The sequence below is a fragment of the Punica granatum genome, chromosome 2 (assembly GCF_007655135.1).
Source record: "Punica granatum isolate Tunisia-2019 chromosome 2, ASM765513v2, whole genome shotgun sequence".
NCBI classification, from domain to species: Eukaryota; Viridiplantae; Streptophyta; class Magnoliopsida; order Myrtales; family Lythraceae; genus Punica; species Punica granatum.
The window spans coordinates 26,251,818-26,265,304 of NC_045128.1; the positions used below are offsets into that span (position 1 = coordinate 26,251,818).

General features: G+C 39.0%; 1 protein-coding gene and 1 long non-coding RNA gene across 2 annotated transcripts; one reads left to right on the top strand and one right to left on the bottom strand.

Annotated features, from left to right (window-relative positions):
* Positions 1-4,050: 4,050 nt before the first annotated feature.
* Positions 4,051-5,553, bottom strand: LOC116197730. Its single transcript, XR_004155093.1, has 2 exons — positions 4,796-5,553; positions 4,051-4,327 (listed from the first exon to the last, which is right to left on the bottom strand). It is a non-coding gene; the product is annotated as an uncharacterized LOC116197730 (long non-coding RNA).
* A 566-nt stretch (positions 5,554-6,119) lies between these two features.
* On the top strand, positions 6,120-10,328 carry LOC116197729 (UDP-glycosyltransferase 74F2). The gene is made up of 3 exons (XM_031527959.1): positions 6,120-6,900; positions 9,054-9,347; positions 9,756-10,328. Exons 1-3 carry the CDS (start codon positions 6,244-6,246, stop codon positions 10,191-10,193), a joined length of 1,389 nt encoding a protein of 462 aa, XP_031383819.1. The 5' UTR covers positions 6,120-6,243; the 3' UTR covers positions 10,194-10,328.
* Positions 10,329-13,487: the final 3,159 nt, after the last annotated feature.

Consider the following 13,487-nt stretch of genomic DNA (forward strand, 5'->3'; position numbering starts at 1 on the left):
GGACGTCTGGGAAGAACTTGCATGTTTTGACTCGAGGCCTCATAATTTTAGGTAACTCAAGTCGGGGAGTGGAAGTTCTTTTTTAGATCACTTCCGGATAGATTGACCGTTTCTTTGACTTTTTGGGGTTCTCGCATAACCCTAGAAGAATCAGGGAATCAGTCAACGCCGGTCACAGGCCGAGGTGGCCCGCATTGCGCAGTCTCTCTCTTTTCAAAAATAAATTTTCTATACAAAGGCAAAAAAGGCGTATTTACAATTTATTGTTATCTATGCATGATCTTGGGTAGTTAGATCGGGAATAACGGTTTAAGATACCAACATTTGACTTAATCGCATACTCGGCCTAATAGAAAACAGAATGGGGATAGCGGGCTAGGCACTAGGCTGTAGGATTCTCGTGTCAAAATCCACATTCTATAATAACCTATCATAATCAAAGTATCACGATACATAACATTTTAAAATCAACCCACACATTCGAGACTTGATCACGGACACACACAGTCTGTCAGGTCCGGTAAATGATGCTGAATGCTACATGCCATTCCCTTCTTGCTTTTTGCTTGTTTTAGGGTAGGATTTATATGCCAAGATACCTCGGTTAATAATCAATTAATCCACGTAAATTTGGTGATAACAAAACCCCATTGATTGTTTATTTGAGCTTGCTTGTTACATCTTTTGCACTTGATTGTTATGCGGATCGAGCCCGATCCTTTAGGACTTGATTCACATTGGGTCCAACGCCCATAACCGTCGATCACGGGGTCTAATGCCCTTATACACCGAGTGCACACTTTAATTTCAATTTCAGTCTTTTCAAACCACACGGTGAGCACGAGTGGAATAATAACCGAATGCGAACCAACCGGGATTCAATTGTTATAATTTGTATTTCATTTATTTGAGAGAACAATGTGAGGATTTATGTTGTATGTTTATTCATGTAAGAATCCCAGTCGGAGAGCAGACGGTCGGAGTGTTTCTTCGAATTTACGGTGTCAAAACGCGTAAGATGAGCGGAACTTAATTAAGCGGTAATTAAATAAAATGGCAAGCCTAGACAAGCTAGAGTACCGATAGGGCATGCGAGATATAGGCTCGCATGTAACAGAACCCCCGAATTCGGAACCTTGGGTTTCGCAGACCATATGCCTTAGCAATTAGGTGTACTCCGTACCCCTAGACCTGGGTAACTTGCCGGCCCTCGACCTTCGGGTCATAAAATGGCAAGTGGCGACTCCTTCTCACGTGCGTCCGTCGCACGTCCCCGGGAAGGTAGATACTCCCAAGCCACGTTGCATTTAGGCGCGCGCATGCGTGCCCCGACGAGATGAAAATTCGGGTGCGCACAACAGAGTAGCCATCATTTGGAGCAACGTTGAAAAAATTAATGAAGTAACTACATTTTCAATATCAACCTTTAAGAGATTAGACATGATCGTAGTGTGATAAAGTAAAAAGGTTCTACTCGTCTGATAGTTTAGTTTTTCTTACTCAATGAAGGGCTTCAATTCAGGGTAATTCATCAGCAGAGTATGTTATGCGGCATTTTAGTCCGCATCATTCAAGTATTCCTCACCAATATAACCTAAAGACTGACCGGGTTGGTTGAAGACACCATACAGTGGTTGCGCGTTACTTGATGAACCTCCATCATCGTTGCGTGGCAAACGTGTTCTCCATGTTCGAACATCGTCTTCAAAGTAGTATGAGCAAAAATTGCTTGTCTCAATGCCCAAATAAGCCACGCATATTGAGCTTTCAACCCGATATTTCTGCTTAATGGTACATTTTAGTTTCCTAAGGTACTTGTGAGCATGCTCATCACCATAACTAATTATAACATAGCTAAATTAGAATTGGATGTTGAAGGAAATCCTTTAAAATGGCGGTTACCTCTCGAAGGGATACATCCACCTATACTGTACGGGGCTCGCATATCATGCCTCCTCTATCAAATGCATCGGCAAGAGTTCCATAACTTTGAAGAAGGTAGGGGGGAAAATCTCTCGAGTTTGCATAGGATAATAGGGATGTTCCGCTCCATAACGTCCAAGTCTTTATGCCTTAAGGTCGTGAAACATGAATCTCGAAAGAACTTGCTGAGCTTCGCCAAAGGCTTCCATATGTAGTCCGAAAGATCTATAAAGGTGATGGACATCAGCTGTTCCATGAACACATGATAGCCATGGCACTTCCATCCTTGGAAAGTGCAATGCTCGACGTTAACTGATTTGGCCAAGTTCGAGGAGTATCCATCTGGCATCCGGAGATTCATAACCCATTCATATATGGCTCTTCATTGATTTCGTGAGAACATATATTGGGCCTTCAGCTTCTTGATCTGTCCATCCGGCATCTATACCGAATTTAGTTCAGCGCGTCTACAAATTTCCTCCATATCCATACGGGCCATAACGTTGTCCTTCGTTTTATCCTTGATGTCCATGACGTTTTGTAGATATTGTCGAACACATTCTTCTCAATATACATGACATCTAAATTATGACGAATGCAATGATCTTTCCAATACGGTAACTCCCAAAATATACTATGCTTTACCGAATTGTGATTTCTCCCTTAATCATTTGGATTGACTTGTGCCCCCTCTTCGGTAACCTTCTTCACATTTTCGTTAAGCCAGTATAAGATTTCTTCATCCCTAGGCTTAGGAGGCGGTGGGTCTTTCTCCTTATGCCCAGCCCAGTAGTTCCCACTGTTTCTTCGGTATGAATGCGATTCAGGCAAAAAAATTATGTCACAATCGAACCAACAGTACTTACGACCATTCCTGAGGTAGAAGGCTTTGCTATGACTCATACAGTGAGGGCAAGTCAATTTTCCCTGGGTTACCCAACCAGAAAACATTCCGTAAGTCGAGAAATCATTTACGGTCCACATCAAAGCTGTTGTCGTGATGAAATTTTGCTTTGTGGAAGCATCATAAGTAAGCACCATAATTTTGCTTCAACTCATCGATCAATGGCTACAAGTAAACATCTATCATTATCTTTGGATTTTTTAGATCGGGGATGATACATGTCAATAGCATATATTCTACTGTCATACACATCTTTGGGGGCAAGTTGTACGGAGTCAAAATAATAGGCCAACAGGAGTACGACTCTTTCTCTCTAGTAAATGGAGAGAACCCGTCCACGCACCAACCCAGACGGACGTTATGAGGCTCACACGCCTAATCTTTGTGCACTCCATCGAAGTGCTTCCAAGCTTTTCCATCGGACGGATGACACATAACATTTTCTGGTCGATGATTCTGGTAGTGCCATCTCATTTTCGAAGCTGACCTCGTTGAAGCGTACAGCCTTTTCAATCTCGAGATGAAAGGAAAACAATGCATTTCCGGAGCCGGCTCATTTCGTAGTAAGCTGAGAAGGTCATCCACGCAGGCCTACGAGATATTATAGTCACATTTCGCGCTAAGATATCTCGCAGCAATTGAAAGGGTAGAATTGCCGCTTGCAATCATGCCATATAGGGTAGTTATAATTCTCTAAAACTTGGTAAAATTTCATAGCCTCCAGATTAGGATCTTCACCATGCGTGTGATGGCCATAATCCTCTCCCGTCGCATCATAGATCATGTCTCTATACCTATTTAATGGATTGTGAAGATCCTTAGGTGCAGGAGGATTTGGTACGAATTCGACAGAAGATGACTCCGTAACATTAGGCCACTCTTCCCCATGATTAGTTTGGTACCAATAATTTGGCTTGAAACCGTTCTTACACAGATCAAGCTGAACTTCGTGTGGATACATGAAACGTCCTTTATTTTGGCACTTTAAACATGGCAAACAATTTTTCTTAGATTGTTCTCCACAACAAACTGCTCGATGCGCCTAATAAATTCTCTCACCCTATCCATGAAGGTTTTCTTATTACCTCCTCTATTAGGACTAGTCCTATCATACATCCACACATGATCTATTGGAATATTCATTTATAAATATAAAAAAGTAGGAACATATATAATTTGAGAATATATATGGTTGTAAAGCAAAAACAAAAAAAGTGCATCAATTCAAGAATGATAGTGTCTTTATTAGTCCGTAGCAATCAACAAGGCATAACCAAATCCACAATGGGAAGGCTATAACCCTTCCCCAAAGCCCATCCTCCTTCTCCACAATTATTTAATTCATAAAGGTGACTAACCTAGGGTCATCAACAATCAGTTCGCTTTGCATTTTAAATATATATCGAAATTTGAGCATACCTCTACCACCTCGCGAGCTCAATATCGAAGAACGCTGGTAAGCTTAATATTGGAGAACGCTCCAAAATGCAATCCACGAACCTACAATATTACAAGTTTAATTTGTTAAGTAATTATGAAATATTTGTAAATAAAATTGTCGTCAGAAAATTTAAAAGTAAAATAATGATATTTTTTTGTGTCCACAAATAAAATTATACAATTATTTCATAAATTTGCTTTTAGTAAAATACGTCAAAATCCATTAATTATTTTAATAAGTATACATCATTATTATATATATATGAAATTACTATTTAATGAAAATACATTATAATATACAAATTATATTATAAAATTCCATCTAATATTGTAAGCTTATAATAATTGCATTACAATTTGGGTATAATATCAATATAATTAATATAAAAGAAAAATTAGTTAAAAATTATATTTTGGTTTTTCATACATATTTTAACTAATAAATTTTGAAAGTATACATAAAAAAAAAAGAAAAAAAAATACAAACAGAGTATCTGTATAAATATATATACATATATATGGATGTACCCTGTGATTTATATCCGGTTATATATATCACTAGAGCAATCGAGATCGGGGAGGTCTACTCTAGGAAGTAGCTCGGGGAGAACGGCCAAATCAGATCTAGTCCTAAGTGGACAATCGCCGGTGCCTTGCGGTGCCGGAGCTGTACGGGGTCAACTCTGCCTTCTAGAGGCCAGTGTCTCTGTCATGCATGCGGGGGCAGAGGGCAGTAGCTAGAGCTTAGGAGAGTCACGGTTTGTGGAAGGGGGCAAGGGGCAGTAGCTAAGGGATCGGGAGACGGTCACGGCGGCGACATGTGCAACTGGGGCAGGGGTAGCAGCTCGCGGCAGTAGGGCAGGCGGTGGTCCAGATGGCGTCTGTGCAGCGGGGCCGCAGGGGCAGCTAGGGGCAAAGCTGCTAGACAGCAGCTCGCTGGGCAGCTGAGCTAGGGACGCGCGTCTAGAAGGCAGCAATAGGGAAATGACAGCACACAGCTCGCGCATTGTGGCTAGATCGGGAGCGGCTGCATAGTGCACTCCGTGGAGAAGCTACAAAGCTCTCCGAGCTCGGACAAGAAGTACGGATCGAGAAGCTAGCTTAGAGAGAGAGAAGGACGACAGCAGGGGAAGAACACCGGCGTCGATCGTAGCTACTACATGCACGGTGGATCGAAGGATCGGAGACAGAGAGAGAGAGCTAGGGGATCGATCGACAAGTTTAGAGAGAGAGAGAGAGAGAGAGCTGAGGATCGGGGAAGAAGGGACATGTCTTGGGGGGGCTGTTGTTGCGCAGCTAGCTAACGGTCAATGGTGGACCGCTCAACCTTTTTATTTTAAGTTAGCGAGGGATTAGTCCTTGCTAATCCTCGCTAACGTTAAACTATTTTTTTTTAAATATTAGGGGTTTAGCGAGGAATTAGCCCTATGGTAAACATTTTTTTTAAATATCAGGGGATTAGCAAGGGATCCTATCCTTCACTGAGGATCCCTCGCTAATCCCCCACTAATCCGCCGGAACTTTCACTATCAATCTTCGCTAAACACTGATTTTTTTAGTAGTGAACTTATCAACCTTAAATTTTTCGGTCCAATTATAATTTTATATAGGGTGCATGAAACACTTAATTTCTTCCAAAGAAAGAATTTTATTTGTCCTTGACAATAGGACAAGCACTGTATGAGAAGATTAACCTCTCTTGGTCAAACTGATTAGCTAGCAAATTCAAATGGAAATATCATAAAATAAAAATCCATTTAGATCAATAAAGTTGAGGTCCGCCGAGTTTGACACTTTTCCGTGAAGACCGGAACTATTATATACTAAAAAATGAGGTTAAAATATTCCGTACGGAAACACTGCACTCCAAGGAGTCTCTCTGGCTTGCTTGTCCCCTGCATACATATATTAATTAAAGCCAGATTAAGCATCAAGACAGAGTAAAACAGCTTCTTCACGGAGGGAGAGACCAAGAGATGTGTTCGGAGGATAAGGGAAGAGCATACAAAGGCCATGTGCTTGCCTTCCCTTATCCGAGCCAAGGTCACATCAATCCCATGCTCCAATTTTCGAAGCGCTTAGCCTCCAAAGGCCTCAGGGCAACCCTCGCCATAACCAAGTTCATCTCCACCTCCATGAACCCCCGTCCCTCTGCCTTGGTCCACCTTGACACAATCTCCGACGGACATGACGAGGGTGGCTTCTCTCAAGCTGAGAGCATCCACTCCTACCTCTCCCGACTAGAATCGGCAGGCTCAGAGACCCTCTCTGACCTTATTCTCAAGTACAAAGAAACGGACCACCCGGTCGACTGCATCATCTATGACTCCTTCCTCCCGTGGGCCCTTGATGTGGCCAAAAAGTTTGATCTCTTGGGAGCGGTCTTCTTCACTCAGAGTTGCACAGTGGATTATATATACTACCTTATTCATCATGGGCTCTTGAAGCTTCCCATTCCAAGTTTTCCTGTTACAATTCCAGGATTGCCCTCGCTCGAGTTAAGGGACATGCCCTCCTTCATTTATGTGGCAGGTTCATACCCAGCTTACTTCGAGATGGTGCTGCATCAGTTCTTGAATGCAGATAAGGCCGACCAGGTTCTTGTCAATACTTTCTACAAGTTGGAAGCGGAGGTAAGCTAACCTTATAGAATGATTTTGGCATATAACATATATATATATATATGTGTGTGTGTGTGTGTGTATATATCTATATGCATACTATACACATCATATCTGGATTATAACTATAACCCCCTGTATATATTTTGTCCGCACTATACGAGACTTTATATGGACCATTAATTATTGAGTTTCATGCATCATATACCAACTTTTTTTAATTATTGGAGAAAAAGGTGAATTAAAACATTGCATAATAAGAGAACATATTCGAGTATATGAGTTCTCGAAGGGAGAATTAAGGACATACATGTGGTGCCCATAGGAAATGTGAAACTGACTGTAAGTGGTGGCTAAAGAAGAGATGAATTGATAAAACCTGATCACAACTGCTCTCTTTATATATATATATATTATTTCTTTTTTTTTTTGTGGTATCACAACTTCTTTTTGATTTAATGGTTTAAAATTCTTAGAAATTACTTATAATGAAAAAATTGAATGTGAGACGAATTATTCATCTTTCTTTAGATACACATATACTTTCATGCGTACACCTGTTTCCCGTGTGAGATATTTCTTACCCGCCAAGTTGGAATATTAGATTTTGACTTTTCAATATTTGAATCCAGAAACCATTTTGACCAAAATATCCGAGTTAAATTTTAGTGGCTATTTAAATGAAGATTACGGGTAGTTATTGTGATTGTGGCCCCCGTGGGTAGTTATTGAGATTGTAAGGTTAATAGTAGTCGGCTTGACTGGATTCGTTGAGGCTCATGGGGCTTCGTATACCTGGATTCATACCGAAAAAAAGTTATTAGTAGTCTTTACGAGAATTTTACCCCTTAAGAAGTTTACTCAGCTCGAATTGAATTAATTGGAGTTTATTGAGATTCTGAATAGCAGAATGCACACCTGAAGATTAATGGTGCATTTGGTTTTAGAGTTAAATTAATTTTGATTTTGATTGTGGAAAATGACAAATGAAATGAGATTATAAATTTGACTTGGGAAACGTGTGTTTTTGTTGTGTACTGTGTTGAATTAAAGTTAAAGTTAAAGTTAAAATTTTTTACTTGGAAAATATGTATTTTTGTTGTGTAGTGTGTTGAGTTAAATTTAAAATTAAAATTTTTGTGATTTTAACTGGAAAAATAAACAGGCCTTAAGAGTCTTTAATATTTGTGAGAAGCATAAGGCCTTTTTTTTTAAAAAAAAATTCATACTTGGACTTGTCAGGTGGCTTTGGTAATTCTTTTTTATTTTTTTATTTTTCCAAAAAGCCTAAGATATGGGTAATTCCTCTGGCAAGTAAAATACGAGGATAATAGATATATTAAATTGGGATTTTTAACCGTTTTTTCAAATTTATCGTATTTTTTAAAAATTGTCTAATATATCCCATGATTTACATTTTTCTCCAAATTTATCCTATCGTTATATCTCCTTCAACGTTTAACGGTCTTTCTACTATACAAATTTTATTCGGGATAGATTTGAGGAAAAAAATTAAAATCATATAATAGATTTGAGAAAAAAATTAAAATCATGGGATAGATTTGAAACCTCCTAACGTTTCATTAACGAAATATATAACGCCGGATAGATTTGAAGCAAAATGCAAACCATGTGATATGTTTGACAATTTTAAAAGTATAAGATACATTTGACAAAACGTATAAACCATAGGCTCTATGAGGTAAAAATCCTATTAAATATTGTAAAGCTCATCGTCTTTCCTCACAATATTATAGCCTATGAGTTCGATATGGATGGAACAAAGTAGGCAAATTGAAGTCTTTGGGGCTTCGATCGTTATCCCTGGTGACCAGGCGTGGGATGCCAAAGCCAAGCCACCAATGCAGCGGCCTAATCCGATGGCTGCTGGAGCCTTTTCGTCACATTTCATGGATTATTTTAAAACAATTAAAGATTGTTGCAGAAATACGTGTCACAAGTTTGATGGATCGACTTATTGGCATGGAGTCAAAAGTGAGTCACATGTGTTACTATGTTTGGTCATATTTCAATATGCAGTCTCTTTCCTAATCTCCCGGACGTTGTCTTTTTCTCATATGCAACCAATATGGAATCTTCTGTATGTGTGTATTTGTACTTATTTACCTCTAATAGATACGTACCTGTGTGGTTACGGACCTCAGGTGGTGGATACGATGTCGAAAGCTTGCCCACTGATGACGATTGGACCTACAATCCCATCAATTTACTTGGACAAACGGGTGGAAGATGACAGCGATTACGGGCTCCACCTCTTCGACCTCGACTCGTCAGATATCACCACGTGGCTCGAGACTCAACCTCCAAGGTCCGTTGTCTATGTGTCCTTCGGCAGCATGGCGACCCTCAGCAATGAACAGATGGAGGAGCTCGCGTGGGGGCTCCATGGCAGTGGCCAACCCTTCCTCTGGGTCGTTAAGGCTTCCGAGGATTCCAAGGTTTTCCATTACTTTTCTTCTATGTATGTTGATTATATTATGGTTTTTACCAATTCTTCGACTTCATGCTGGAATAATCAATGATATTAAGGGTACATACGTGACATGTCAAGACAAGATTTTGGAATCACTATTAAAATTAAGACGAATACGTAGAACACTCCGAACTTAATTTTTGTTTGAACAGAAAGCAGTAAATCGTAATCATAGTCGTAAAGAGTTGGCTTCAGCGGGCATCAAAGTAGATGCACATAGACGAAATGGTAAACTCATACTTTGGTTTGAACGATTCATACTGGTTATGGGCTTGTACCCTTGCACATATTGAACATACGAGTAACTTTTCAAAGTGGTAATAATATTACCGCTGGTCCTCTCACTCATTTTAATCTCATGACTTTGCACTAGATCCCTGAGAAATTCAAGCGAGAGATCACAGCAGAGAGAGCGTTGTTGGTCCGGTGGAGCCGCCAGCTTGAAGTTTTGTCAAGTGACAGGATAGGGTGCTTCTTCAGCCACTGCGGGTGGAACTCAACGATTGAGGCACTGAGCATTGGGCTTCCGATGGTGGCAATGCCACAATGGACAGACCAGACCACGGATGCAAAGTTGGTGGAGGACGTCTGGGAGGTTGGAGTTAGGGTTAGGGTTGGAGAAGACGGGATCGTGAAGAGGGAGGAGATTGAACGTTGCGTAAGGGAAGTGATGGAGAGTGAGAGAGGGAAGGTGATGGCTGAGAATGCTACAAAGTGGAAGGAGTTGGCCGTGGAAGCCGTGAGTGAAGGGGGGACTACAGATAACAACATTAACGCTTTCGTTACCGAGATCGTCCTCAAAAGAAGTTAGCTATATGTAATTGCCATATGTTGCGTGGTGAAATAAGGAGTAACGAAGGAAATAAGTCAAATATATACAGATATATAAACATATATGTGTGTGGTTACCTATTCTGAATCTTATGTATCTTTCTCAGTTTTTTTTTTTTGGTAGGCTAATCGGAGCGGCAGCTCAGCAAATGCGAAACAGCAAAACTAAAAGGAAATAACATCCCTAACCAAAAAAAAAAAAAGGAAATAACATCAAGCAAAAGCGGGGTAATGTAGCCCCAATAGTGTCGCCGAAGAGCAACGAAGTGATTCCGGTCGGAGGTTCGGTAAAAAAGTGAGACCCAAGCGGCAATTGCATTGCCATATGAGCCATCCAATCAGGGTAGACATTCCCCTCCCTGTAGGTATGATGGACCTCGACACTCCAATTCTGGTTATGTAAAATACGAATGGCATGAACAAGACGAGCCACATGTGGAGCCCTATTGTTGTCCGACGTATGAAGTCCATGGACTGTTTTTGAATCCACCTCTAAAATGATCTTCTTGTAACCCAACTCCCAAATATGGCTTAAACCAATAAAAACCCCCATAATTCAGCAACTATAGCCGACGTGAATGCGATCTCTATATTGTGAGACTACTTCATAAATGGATTCATCTTCAAAATTTAGTTTAAGTCCCACTAGTAAAGATCTAACCCTAGATCTTTTTGTTCAGAGCCGACGCCCTGTGCCGCTACGCTATTTTAAACTTTTGACCCTCAAATCCAGTAGTATAAATGTGTGCTCCTTTGTACATTTTGGTTCTCTCCCATGCTTTTTTTTCTTGAAAGCTTCAATGTGATTTTTGTTCCACAAATTTTTCTTTCCTTACCTTACCGGTTTATTAGGCTTAAAAGATCTATACACTTTAGCCACCTAAAAAAAAAGATCTATATGCTTTTGGTTGAAATATTTCCCTCTTTTTGTAACTGATGAATTTCTTTTTCTTTTTTATGAGAAGTTACTCGTTCTCCTAGTTTGTTATGAGAATCACATCTATAACGCACTTGGAACAACTCTTGTTTAAGTGAGGGAGCTTTTTGGTGGCTTTTTCACCCGAAGTTTACTGCAGGCCTTTCGAAAAGCATACTCCACTGCTTGGATTCTTCCCCAAGACCATTAACGATCTTCAACTCATTGAGTAATAGGCTTTTTTTGCTACTTGGCTTAGGGATCTAGCAGCTTAGCAAAAAATAACTCCAATATGAACATATATAATGCCACGTTCAAATTATAATTATCAGCTTGAAATTCACAAGAATAGTTACCAGAACTGCATATATCAAATTTGTGGTTTTATCATAAGGATTGCATTGCTTCCAGATTCATCAGACTCATAATCTTCTGACTCAAAGAACATCAGAAACTTCTTTCTTTTCTAGACTCAAGCAAACACACGTGTATATGCTTGATAACCATTATACGTATTTACAGAGTCATAATTAATTGATTAAGCCGCATGATTTTCTTATTATCGTCATATCGAGAACCAAGAAAATTATGATAGGTATATTCTTTTTGGAAGCCGTGATATTATGTGATACTCAAATATGAGATATCCTGACTGGCCTATATTTATATATATAAGATATCCTATAATGTCTCTAGCCACTTTATTTGGGATTGTTAGATCTAAATAATAGTGAAGTGGATGATTCATGAATTAACAAATCCAATGTTTAAAACGTAATTAGTTTCTGAGAAGGACTAAAATTAAACAAGGAAAAAAGTCCAGGTCTTAAAAGATATTTTTGAATAGTTTAAGGGCTGGACGGGTGGTACAGCATGCGGTTTGGTAGAATTGTCCACGTTGAGCACATTCCCTCACGCAAGATAGACAATTTGGTGATTAGGTCTTACTTGCATGAATGGGTGAGCCGCAAAAGTGTGCAATAAGTTTAAAATCATGAAAATCAGAAGATCATAAATGTAATTATAGAGACAAAAACTGAAACTCGTTCATTGAGTAAAATTAATGTGTTAATATAGTTGCTTTAATTTTGCATGATGTAGGCTCCCACATATTGATGAGTGAAAATAAATATGCAATCTTATTCATCACAAAAGCAAATGCATAAATTTTACTTAGAAAATTGAGAAAGGAGTGCATTAACGTGGCAATTCTCATGGGATCAAGAGATTTCAACTCCTATTCTTGTTAGTGAAATTGCATGAGTTATTAGTCTTTTATACCCGATTAATTCATTTAATATGCTAACATACTTTATTCATAAACTTCATTCTTTTTGGAGTAAACTGTCATTTTAGTACATGAAGTTGCTCGTTGCCATCATTATGATACACCAAGAAAATTTTCCACCAAAATGGTACACGAAGTTCAATTTTGTCTATCAAAATGGCCCCGCGTCGAGTTACCGTGATAGAAATCCTACATGGACTGCTACGTGGCTTAATGGCGTCAAACAATTAATAAAAAAATTCATCGAACCAAAACGACACATTTTTTTTTTAAAAACAATTATTTAAAAATATGAAAGACAGAGCTTTGGTGTGGGGGAGCTCCGGTGGGACTCCCTCGCCGGCGACCTCCACCCTCGGTGAAGTCGCCGGAGGTCTCGATCCCTCCAGTGACCTCGCCTGAGGGGAGGTCCTGGCTAGGGCTAGCTCTCCCCCTCTTCCTCTCCTTTTTATAAAAAATAAAATAAAATAATTTTTTTTAAAAATGTGATACGCTGTTATTTTGGCTCAATGGGATTATTTTATTAATTTTCTTGACACCGTTAAGCCATATAGCAGTCCACGTAGGAATTCCCTCACAGAAATTTGACTGCGGGGCATTTGGATAGATAGAATTAAATTTCATGTACCGTTTTGGTGGAAAATTATTTTGGTGTACCAAAATGACGGCAACAAACAACTTCATTTACCAAAATGATACTCTTCTTTTTATCTTATATGCTATCTGCGTAAAATTTAAAATTTTTCCTAGCTCTAATAGTCCATTGTTTACTTTTCATTTAAAGGATATAGAATTTTCCATTTAGTATTTCATTATTTTCATATCATATTGTTTTTTTTTTATAAGTTTGAAATTCAATATTATTGATTTTTCTATATTTTTTCAATCGTATTAATTAAAGCATAGTTTTATTTCTTGGAAGTCAATTCCATTATATATAGATATAAATTATATAATTAATAATTAAATTATTAATTACATTTTTTGAAGACATTTATTGCAAAGTGTAGTTAGTTTTACTATTTATAAATATCATTGGTACTAGAACCGGACTTGACCGGCCGATTCGA

What these genes read in the sequence shown, in the direction of transcription:
- LOC116197729 (XM_031527959.1), top strand. Translation starts at nt 6,244, where the DNA reads ATGTGTTCGGAGGATAAGGGAAGAGCATACAAAGGCCATGTGCTTGCC. An exon ending in TCTACAAGTTGGAAGCGGAG is followed by an intron (nt 6,901 to 9,053) that starts GTAAGCTAACCT and finishes TACGGACCTCAG; the next exon opens with GTGGTGGATACGATGTCGAA. An exon ending in AGGCTTCCGAGGATTCCAAG is followed by an intron (nt 9,348 to 9,755) that starts GTTTTCCATTAC and finishes ACTTTGCACTAG; the next exon opens with ATCCCTGAGAAATTCAAGCG.